Source organism: Durio zibethinus, chromosome 5 (assembly GCF_047325235.1).
Source record: "Durio zibethinus cultivar Kanyao isolate XHJ-2024 chromosome 5, ASM4732523v1, whole genome shotgun sequence".
NCBI lineage: Eukaryota > Viridiplantae > Streptophyta > Magnoliopsida > Malvales > Malvaceae > Durio > Durio zibethinus.
Window position 1 is genome coordinate 23,490,489 of NC_143166.1, and position 11,816 is coordinate 23,502,304.

At 30.3% G+C, this 11,816-nt stretch overlaps 1 protein-coding gene across 2 annotated transcripts; it reads left to right on the forward strand.

Moving 5' to 3' along the window:
* The first annotated feature begins 649 nt into the window (after positions 1 to 649).
* On the forward strand, positions 650 to 9,117 carry LOC111282484 (uncharacterized). Of its 2 annotated transcripts, none has more exons than XM_022870591.2 (4): positions 650 to 1,919; positions 2,099 to 2,149; positions 2,281 to 2,353; positions 8,667 to 9,117. In XM_022870591.2, exons 1-4 carry the CDS (start codon positions 1,147 to 1,149, stop codon positions 8,823 to 8,825), a joined length of 1,056 nt encoding a protein of 351 aa, XP_022726326.2. In that variant the 5' UTR covers positions 650 to 1,146; the 3' UTR covers positions 8,826 to 9,117. The 2 variants fall into 2 exon arrangements, with proteins under 2 accessions (XP_022726326.2, XP_022726327.2); XM_022870592.2 differs by having other exon boundaries at positions 653 to 1,919; positions 8,670 to 9,117.
* Positions 9,118 to 11,816: the final 2,699 nt, after the last annotated feature.

Below are 11,816 nucleotides of genomic sequence, written 5' to 3' on the forward strand. Positions count from 1 at the left end.
AATGTTTATATGAGATTGGTTTGGGAATTAAGAATGAATGCAATAGACCATTAGTATTAATTACAATAATAAATTAAATTTTATATCTTATAACTTTAGAGTTTAAGGTCACTATATAAAAGGTAAAATGAAAAAAAAATCATGTTAGGACCAAATTTTAAATTTTCTTATCTCACACATTTCTATTAAAAACTTTTTCATCTATTTTCTTAATCATTGTATCATTTTTTTATTATTTATATTCACATCTTCTATGATTTTATTTTATAAATTCAGATCTCTTTATTAACAGCAGTACGTTCTAGTCAAATGAGCAATTCTAGCTTTCTTACCATTAGTATTAATTGTTAATTAATAATTATGGTTATGATCCGTACCATCCAAAAGCATGAGAGCCGTGGGATCTTTGAAGCATATGTGAAGCTGATGGGGCCAAAAGGTAGACTAATGGGGTTTTTCTGTGGTCTGATTTTAAACATTCCATTTGTAGTTTAATTTTTGTAGGGATGGGTAGACATTCCCCATAACCTCCCATTAGGCCTAAAAAGGACCTTTTTGTGATATTTTAAAAAGAAAGAGCCTTTGTAGTCATTTTCTCCTTTGAACATGCCCGAAAGGTGTTTGCTGGGGGACCCTTTGATATTTTCCCATTAGAAAAAAGGTGGAACATATATTTCGTCTTAATAAAGTCAAAAAACTATTACGGTTCGACCTCCCAAGAATTTATACAATATTATCATTATTTAATCAAACTGACTGACTGACCACCACCTCCCTCTTTCTCTCCTCCCCTCCTGCAACTATTTCATCTCCACAACCTTCCAAACGATGAGAATAAAGGGAAAGTGAGATTTACAGCGTTTATTCTCCTTCTTGTCCTCTGATATGTTTACAATGAAACACTAGACAACAACAATTCGTCTCTGGTTAATGGGTGTCTCTCGCTTTCTTGATTCCTCAACTCCAAAATATGCTTATGGCAATTAGCATAGATTCTTCTGTCCAATTTAAACAACAGATTGAAAAGTTTTTTTTCATCCATGGCTTTTGTTGAGATGAAGACTATGCTGGGGAGTCTTTATCATCATCATATTCCTTCTTCTTGTTATAGTGGAAACTTGCTGTTCGGGTTTTTGGGTATCGGATATGACCATGGTTCCTGCTGAAAACCTTTCTAAACAACATCATCTTCCTCACGGAGGCGGCGGTGGTTTTTATGGTTTTTGTGGTAGCGGTTATACAGAGAGTTTTGATCTTATGAACCGTGTTCAGGGCTATGATGACTATAACAGTGAATCTTGCTTAGGATCTGATCTAGGTGCTAATCCCATGGCTGAAGATGAATCAAGAACTAACAGTCTTAATGAGACGGGCTCCAGTTCCAAGGATAACAATCAAGAACAAGAAGAGAGAGATGAAGGTTGGCTCCAACTCAGTATAGGGGGTCAAGCAACAAGGTATGATCACAACAAGCATGACCAGGGTGATCCAATGGCAAGCAGAGGAGGGTTGATCGAGCTTGATCTATTACCTGTTGGTAGCTCGCAACAAGCAAGGTCATCAGCCCCTATTTTTCATATGCCTGAGTTTCGAGCTCCACCACGTCCACCGGTTTTGCATAGTTTTAGTACTTCTTTATTCTTTCAACACCAACAAGGAAGCAGCTCCACCTTCCCTCATGGAGAGATTAGCTGGGCATTTAGGCCTATAGCGCAAAATATAGCAGTAGCTCCTTCCTCCTCCTCCTCCTCCTCCTCATTTTCTTCTTCTGTGGTGCCATTGGGCTCCTATTTTGCCAGACCATTTCAGGTGCATTCCGGAATGGATGTTGCCGGGCCGAGCTCGGATGTTAGAATCATTGATCCTCCTAGAAGACGCCGTTCTGGCATTTGGTTTATGCTACAAGCATCACAAAATCAGTAAGTACAAAACAAGATAAGGAACACAAGAAAAGATAGGGAACTTGGAAAAATATTAGCCTCACTTTTGTTTTTCCTTGAAAATTCTCTTTATCTCTCTTTTAATCATATCACTTTGGGGTATTTAAAAATATTAGAGTTAACTTTCTGATGAAATTAACTTGGTTTTTACGTTTCAGAGCAAAAGAACCGTTCTTGCCTCAAATACCAAAGAGCTACCTGAGAATCAAGTAATAATATTTTATCCCTTTGTTTTATTCCAATTTATCGCTTTCTACTTCCTTTCTCCTAAAATATAAGAAGTTTTCATCTGCTATGCAAACTTATTTCGTGTTTTCGCCATCATTTTTCAAATCTTCAGGGACGGGAAGATGACAGTGCGGTTATTAATGAAGTATCTGGTTAACAAGCTGAGACTGGATAGCGAATCAGAGGTATTTAAGAAAACCCGTAAATGCAACTCCTTTTACCATTAAAATTCTACAATGTTGAGAATAAGCTGCCCCATACTTCATTTTGCACATCTCACTTGCTTTAGATTGGCAAAGCATGATGGCATAAACCAGCCAAAAAGAGAAAATTAAGTCATCTTTCTATCCAGTAAATTCATTACATGATTATAGGACTTGGTTGGTGTTAGAGACATGACAGAAACAGCAGAACTAAATGCATCTCTCTTACTGTTGTAGTTTTTATTTTCATTTTTCTTGTCTGATAGCATCATATAATTTAGGTGGGTAGTATACTTCTTTGGTAGCCCTTTTCTTATCTAATATTCATTAGTCTTTTAACCCATAATCTGTCGTCCTTAAGATTGCCCTAATGTTTTCCTAATCAAGGTAATGAGTCTTCTAAAATGGTTATAAGCTTCCTGTTTTAGTTAGTTATGGATGTTCTTGGTGACAGGATTAAAGGTGTAGGGTTCAATTGTAGAAGTTTGGAGATAATCTAGAAAACTACCTACCACCTTCTTTTCTCAACCCCAAAAACGTATGGAAGAGGAATTGCCTTTCCTGCTTCTATAAATGGGGTTTACTGTTTCACACCATAAACTTATATGAAAGTAACATATCAATGATCTAGCATACTTGCACATTAATCTTATATGATTAAAATTATAGAAAAAAAAAAAAGAGCATATAAATAATCAACTGTAAGTAACTGAATAATGGTGCATTAAAATCCATAATCTCTGGTTACAGGGAATCTGGATGATATGTATTTTGCACTGTATACATATGTATATATGTATATCCATTACTTATAAAAACTGTGGAATGACTTCGTGAAATATAACTTATCTACAAAAATAGACATGAAACCATTTTCTCTTTTGTAGAAAAGGGGAAGACCGCTCTTATATTTAAGAGTGTTACCAAAATCTTTAACCACCTCAATCACCTGAATTAAACTATAGTAGTGCAAGAATATACTAAGAAAAAAAAAATCATAACACAAATATGATTGCCTCAAAATTCAAGCAGAATTCATGAAATGCGATAACAATGAACTATACAGGCAGTAAAACCAAGCAAAGATAACATTCTACGTTGTGGCATCGTCTTAAGAATTATGTATATTGTTTACCGGTTCTGTTGGGAAATTGCCAGATTGGTGCATTGTAACACTTTAGGATTGAAAACTTTTAACTTAATTAGAATTTATATACATGGTTTACGGGTTCATATTGAATCGACTGACATATGAGAGAAATAAATATATACGAATGGAAATATCTCACTATTCAAAAAAAAAAAGGTCATCCTGGAGTAGACAGAAAATAATTTTGTTTTAGATAGAAAACGGGGAAATTAAATCGCCTAAGACATAGGTAATTGATTGAAGCTTTGATTAGCTAAGGTTACAATCCATACTTCTAGTCCTATAATAGACAAATTAAGGTACCAGAAGAGCATCTAGTCTTTATTAGTCTGAACATAATTGTTTACAATTTTTTGATTGCACAAAGACACTCATGTTATTCAAATTACAGTGAAAGAAACTCCTCCGTCTATATATCTTTTGAGGAAGATCATGCACGCATCATGTTTGAATACAAACTAAATGCTTATCTTTCATTTTTTTTTTTTTTTTTTTGAGTGTGGTTCAAGTTGTTTTATAGGTAGTCATAATTATCAGGATAAAATGAGGTCTAAGCCACAATAATTTGTGCACGAGGTACACTATACAATTGAATAATTGTTGTGTCTCAATTTGTTAGCTATATTCACTTTATTTTTGCCCCATCCCTTTTTTAAGAAATGCTTTTCATGCACACTTCATAATCAAATACAATTATTTCTTCCCCAATATATAATGACATTAAAGTAAAGTTTCTTCCATACTACTTTACCATTATAATTTATAAACCTAAGAGATACAATCCGTGTGTAAAGTCACTCAATTTCATCTGCTAAATGAAAATTTGACCTTGAAATCGGTAAATAGCTTCTAAGACATCCAAAGCAAATCATAAAATTTTCACAATAAGGGTTAAAAGAAGCTTGGTAATCATTATAATTTCTAGATAAAAAAGGGCTCCTACTGACATAAAAATCTTACTAATTAATTCTCTATTACATATTGAACAGTCACATTCATGTATATGTCATACAAGAATGAACATAAAAAGCATTTTATAGATTCTTGATTTAACATCCAATACAATGTATTCAAGTTTATAGGTTTTTATAAGATAAATAAACTAGTATAATTAACAAAATAAATATATAATTACATTAGTATAAAAGTCACAAATTTTTTTTATTCTTGAATCAAAATTAAATCCATAACACTTAGCTATTTGGATCTAAGGGTTAAAAAATTTGTAACTCTTACACTAATATAAATGGATCCCTCCTCATATTAATATATATAATTTCTTATATATTGATTGGAATCAGGTTTCAACATAAGAAGATACTTTCATCTTATTGTTTTAGATTTTTTGTTTCAAATATGCACTCAATGTACTAGTCAGTAATGGAAAACATAATGCTTTTTTGTACGTTCTTTTTTTTTTTTTTTAAAAGATGAATATGATTCAAACAGAACTAACAATCAAATTGACTCATTTTTTTCGCACGTTAAATTTGATTGTTACTTTAATTTACGATAATCTTTTATTAGTAAACTCTTTTTTTTTTTTTCCAAAATAAACAACACATATCCCTTGCTTACTTCTTAACATGACCTCTTTTTGTTTTTTACTGAAATGGGGAATTTGAAGAGAAATTGTGTGTTGTTTTGTTGGAAATTTTTAAGAACTATTTAAAGAGTTTGCTCCCAAGATTAATTAACAAGAAAGATCTGCATTTGTTTCTTATCTTGTGTATATAAATTAATATAATTAATTAATTATGAGACATTGGTACCATGAGTTCTTGATGAAGTACATTTCGCATTTCATGTTCATGCATGCTATGCACGTAAATATTATAGCTAATTTCTAAAATTATAATAGCACAAGTTATGAGGGAGAATATTGCAACTTCTTCAACGCAATTTCTGGAATCATAGGATAAGATGAGATGCTAGGTTTAAATACGGTCCAAGTGAAAAATTACTGGAAAATGGTATATGTTTTACCGAGAAAATCTAAACGCGTTTCATAGCTGGACAGAAACGTACATTAATTCATGAAAAAAAAACAAAGAAACGTGCATTAATCTTTCCCAACCTATTAGCCTTTTAAAAAACTTTGGCATCCTTTCGCTCCGAAATTGTTGTTTGAGCCCTACGTCTTCTATCAAATTTGTTGGTCGGAAGAAGGCATACCATATTTATAAGCCAAAATGAAGCTTTTATTTGCTTTAGCTTGAGAAATATTTTGCTTCTGCTTGTTTTGTTTTGTTTTGATTTTTTTGTACGCCTAGACATGTTCACCAATTATATGCCTAGAGTTGATAAATACTAACCAATTCTTCTCATCATTTCACCTAATATTGAAAGGAGACTATGATCTTGTCACAACCTATTTTTAGTTATTATATATTAAAAACGTTGTTAGTTATATTAATTTGGCCTTAATTCGTTTTTTGTCCTTTGTGGCATTCCAAATATCATTTGTATGTCTTGTCTCTCTGCCAGCTGCCACTTAAAATATCGAAAACTATGTTAGCTTGCTTGGAATATATGATATTTATGACATCCTCGACATTCTGTTTTGTTGTACTAATATTAATTATATATATTAATTGAAGCATTTATAGGTCAACTCTTATGCCATGAAATTGATGCATATATAATTTTGTTTCTTTCCTTGCACTTCATGCCATGAAGTAATCCAGTTGAGATTATGACAGTATCTTATTTTTATATATCGGCCAAAACCCAAGGTGTTACAGCTATTGCTTGTTTGTATTCTTCACCTTAAAAAAAAAGAAAAATACATCTAATCTTCAATACATCATAAAATATGTTTATATAATATAGGATATGTGTCATGCTGAAACATCCTCTCGATTTTATATAATCAAAAAACTTCCTCATGTAGTTATTTATTAGGTCAACTCGGCTGCCATTGATTTGGCAAATTCTTCGCAGCGGCCAGGTGATATGGCATCTCTTTGTAACATATAAAATTTTCATCTTAGCTAGGGTTTTTTAGTCTATGCCACCCCAGGATAAGAAATTTCTCCTTTCTCACATGGCATGCGACAAAATATCCAATGATTAGTGTTATAAGTGATTTTAGCGTAGATGTAGAACTGTTCTCTCTCTTGGATGATGATGACGGTATATTTCTCCTCAAATAAATTAGCCTTGCTCTTCCATCAATGATTTCTATCCATACTGGTATCTAGGCACAGATTTATTAATCTTTTACACCATTGTGTTCTCATTATCATTACCCATAATCTAGAGAAGCATAGCCCATTTCTCATTATCTAGGAAATAATAGTCAATGCAAGGAAAAGCCAAAAAGATACCCAAGGTGCGAAACATTTCTATCATTTTTTTTTCTTTTGCGTAATTCATTGACTTAAAGACATTAAAGTATAAAAACCTCTTCATCTTTGGGTTTTTATCTCGTCCTTAGTTGACACATTAACATATATACCCCTCAAGAAAAAGGAGCGGAGGTTTGATATTAAGACATATAGTAAAATCATACCGTAGGGCCTTGAAAATCACACGTGGACCCTGTCATTCTCAACTTCCCCCTCCCCCCACCCCCTCCATCTGCATGCGTTACCGATTACTTTCGTCACGCTTTCGCTTCTTTTATCTCAGCTTTCAGACAGCTAATTGTAGGGTCTCCTTTTTTTGAGTCTTCTTCCTTTTTTTCTCATGGATTGTGCTTAAAAAGGGGCATAGAAAAACCAAGTGCACCACTTTGATTGAATTTAAAAGACCCCATCATCACTCCCATAGCCAAAACCACAAAATACATAAAAAACGAAACCCAATAAAAAAAATCCCCACATATTTTACGTCGGGGGAAAGCAATGCATGAGGGATAATTCCACAACAAAATCATTCCTAGTTGTTGAAAAGGAACAAAAATAAAAGCATAAAAAGACAGATAAGAGTCCCTCCCCCCCCCCCCCCCCATGAAAATGAGTTGTTTATTGTTGGTGAACGGAATGCATGCAGCATTAAACTTTCAACAACATCATCGACCCATTAAACAACTACTAATCCCTTTTCCTCTATCTTAGCTTAGCTAGTTTTACCTCATGTATTTAATATTTTAACAATTAATTATTATCAATTAATCTAAGACAAAAAAAATCAACACACATCTTTAACTTTAGACATTACGGTTTTTATTTTTGAAAAATGGAAAGAGAAAGCAACGTGAAGAAGACGTGCATGAGATGTGATTGTTGTATTTGTATGTGACAGATGTTGAGTTAGGTTTTTTGGGAATTGAATATAAAAACTTCAAATAAAGATCGGTGCATATTCCTCGCCGTGCTTTTTGGATCCATTACATATCTTGTGTTTAATTATTTTATGCCTACTAGTTTTCAATTATTATAATAAATTGTTTTAATTTTAATGCCACTAATAAAATAAAGGTCTATGGGATCATGATTTTGGCTTACGAGTAAAGTCTATGTGGGTCCCGAAATGATTAATTTAGGGCAGTTTGAAATCGTGCAATTAACGGGCAGTTTTAGACGGTCGATTTCCATGCCTGACCGCTGACCTAAGTTGAGTACTATTAGTTGTAGTATTTTTCAATTATTCGTCTTAAGGCGAATGAGAATCTGTTGGATTAAAGAAGAAAAGTTAGAGAGAGAGCGAAATGGAGAAATTTGTTGGGTAAAATACAAGTTTCAGAGAGACGGGGCATAGCATGGGTAAGACGTAAGCCACTGACAAAGCATGACTTCATTACTACTCGAAAAAAAGGAAAAAAAAAATTAGATTCAAATTCCCTTTTCCTTTTTTTTTTTTTTCTCGGATTTTGTTAAAAACTTTTAATTAATGTTTCCCACACACGTTCACATCTTTTCGTTACTTTCAAGTGAACTTTGGGGTCACTTTGTCAGCAAAAAGAACATATAGCGAAGATTAATTTACTTGAAAGCATAGATTTCCTAAGGTTTGAAATTTGATTTGCTTAATCACTTAAAAAAAAATGCATGATGTATGACAACATTTAATATGAATTTTTTTATTTCTTATTCATGCCTATATCTGTTTAAATTTATGTTATTCCTTTTATTTATTTTGTAATTACATTGTTGAATCACTAACATGAACGTAATGTACAATTTGGATTGATGATAAAAGCAGGTAGAGATAACATGTAGAGGGCAACAGCTCCTACCTTTCTTGACGTTGCAGCATGTAAGAGATCAAATATGGAGTTCAAGAGAAGCTGTGACTTTGCTTCCAGATACGTCAACAGCGGATCATCTCATGCTTCTGCACTATGGTAGGAGCGCTTGAGAAAGACAATTTCTTTCTTTTTTTTTTGATGTATCATTCTTATGTTATGGAAACCCGTCCCTTAATTTCTTTCTTCTTTTTTTTTTCTTCTTCAATCTCTAATTGATGGAGAAAATAGTTTGGGGATGCCCTGAAATGATGTTTTGCTTTTTTAGGGGCCAATAACGTAATTAACCAAAATTGAAACTCCAGGCTATGCTGGCTTGATATTTAATTATTATCATTTCTTTCAACTAGTACAAACTTCATTGATTTAATTCATTAATCCATTTTTCCCATCTTTTTCTATTCACTTGATCTCCCTATCTATAATTCATGCCTTAATTTATATCTACAATCTATAAAGTCGAAGACTTGCTCTAGCTAGTAGGTACCTTTTTTTATTTTGATTAAGTAATCACTAGAAATTAAAATTATGTATATAAGGGAGGGATCAAGTTATATAAAAAAAAAGTTTTACTTCTTTTTACACTTTTTTTAATAATTGATTTCAATACATCAAAGGAATAAAAGAAATAAATCAAAAAAAGAACTTAATTTTATCTCTTGGATAGTTAGAGAAAAAGTCTAAAACAAAAAAAATTTATATTAATATAAGTTGATCTTTCCCTATATATACCTCAACCTCCCTTAATTGCTCATGTTACTACTATGAAATAATATAAATTCCCATATTAATTATCAAGAATTTATATTGCTATTTTATTCTTAAAATTTTTAATATAATGGATATCACGAGTCAATTCAAGTAACATAATTAATTAATGAAATTATTTAAATATTGAAATAAAATAATAAAATATATAAAAATATATTTGTTTTTTTTATTTTTTTATTTCACATATATTCAAGCAACTTTTTTTCCAATTTTTTTTCACCCATATAGTGGGTGCATCAAAAAGTAATAGCAGATTAACCCTTTAAAATTTTAATTAAAAAAATTTAAATATAGAAAATTATGCTAAAGGAAAACTTTCCCATTCCAATTATTTTGACCTCATGATAAGGGCAATGTTGGGGAAAAAACAAGAAAATTTTTAAATATTTCAATTGTGTCCTTTGGAAAAAATAATAATTTTGTTGAGTTTGTAAGTAATATATAATAGTAAATGTCAAGAGAACTTGTGACGACAAGATGACTTAGCAATACAATGTTATCCTCTTTTCTTTGTTTGGCCATTCAATGTGATCCTCGTTTGGTATAAAGATTTACCTTCGATAATAGGAAAGATCATGCAATCATGCACTTTGTCTCCTTTTGATATTAAAAAGACACAATAGACAAGTCATTCATGTACCACTAACTGAAGTTTAAGGGCTGTTTTTGGTGGAAAGAGCCTTTTAAGCAAACGGAGGGAATTTTTTTTTTCTTTTGCTTTTTAAGAAAAAAAAAGTTAAAATTATAAAAAAAAAATTCTTAAATTTTGTTATTTTATTTAGATAAATTTTTGTACATTTATGACATTTAAATGAGTTTTTAATTTTTAATTTGTAACCAAATAAATAAATAATTTTTAATTTTATATTCAAATAAGCTTTTTAATCTTTAATTTTTATTTAAATAAAATCTTAAAATAAATTAATCTTTTATTTAAAATAAAAATTTAAAAATAAAAATGTATTTAAATATAATAAAAATATAAAAATTTATTAAAAATAAAATAATTCAAAAACTTTTTTATGCTTTAGAAGCAAAAAATCACCCACCAAGGAGTAACTCAATCCATGACATCACATTTCATCATGTAGTTGTGTGGCCCGAATAGTCTTGAGCACCTGCAACATATTAAAACTCAGTTTTATAAAAAAATTAATTTAATGATTGAATATATAATAAAATATACTATTTTATAACTAGATAATTAAATATAATTTTTTTTCTTATTATCCATTTCTTTTCATCAAAGTAGATCTGATAATTTTACATATGACATGATGATATAGCATAAAAATGACAAAGAAAAAATCATGTATGGGTTTAATATAATTGTATTTCGTATTTGAATCATGTTGACACAATTAAGACATCACATTATTTATGTCATGCTTGTATCAACTAGTAATGATACGTTTAAGATACAGTACTGTTTATAACATAAAAAATTTTAAATTTTATTTTAATTTGTTTAAAAAATAAATTAATAATCATATTTATCTTATCATTTTGGTGTTTAAATAGATTATGAATATTTAATTTTTAAATAATTTTTTTAAATATTAATTTAAATGATATTTTTTGTTTAAATAAATGGATTAATCATATCTAATCATGTTATTTGTAAACAATCGCATTAATCTTGTCATGTCATATCATATTATTTGAGTAATTAATCATATCTAATCGTGTTATTCATATATAATCGTATTAATTGTGTCGTATCGTATTATTTTAGTTGGGTATAAATTAATTTAAAATGTATTAATTATGTCGTTTCACATGTAACATGTATAATAAACGTGTCATGTTCATATTTAAGTTGTTCATGTCATTCGTATATTCATGTCGTATTTGTATAAAGATTATTTGTATCATATTTAAAATTGTATTTGACATAAAATACGACACAATGACATGAATTGTCAAGTCTACACCAAAGCCAGCTAGCCAATACCCCAAGTAATATTTGGGTACCCTGCAAAAGTATTGGGTTTCAAAAATTGCCATAGCACCAAAACTTTTTCGCATAAACTATTGGAGGAAAACACTCGTTATGTCATGTCATGTACCTTCATAACTATAAAATTTTTATGTGTAAATATACAATTATAACTAAGGATGTGTTTGATGCACATGATTAAAATAAAATAAAATAAAATAATATTATAAATAAAATAATTTTATTTTATCTTATGTTTACTGTATACAAGGATTAGAATGATAATTTTATTTATTGATCAATATTATTATTTCTTAAAGTTTATAAAATTTAAATATTAATGTAATTTTTAAGGATATAATATGATATATAAGTTAAATTCCATGAATTAAAA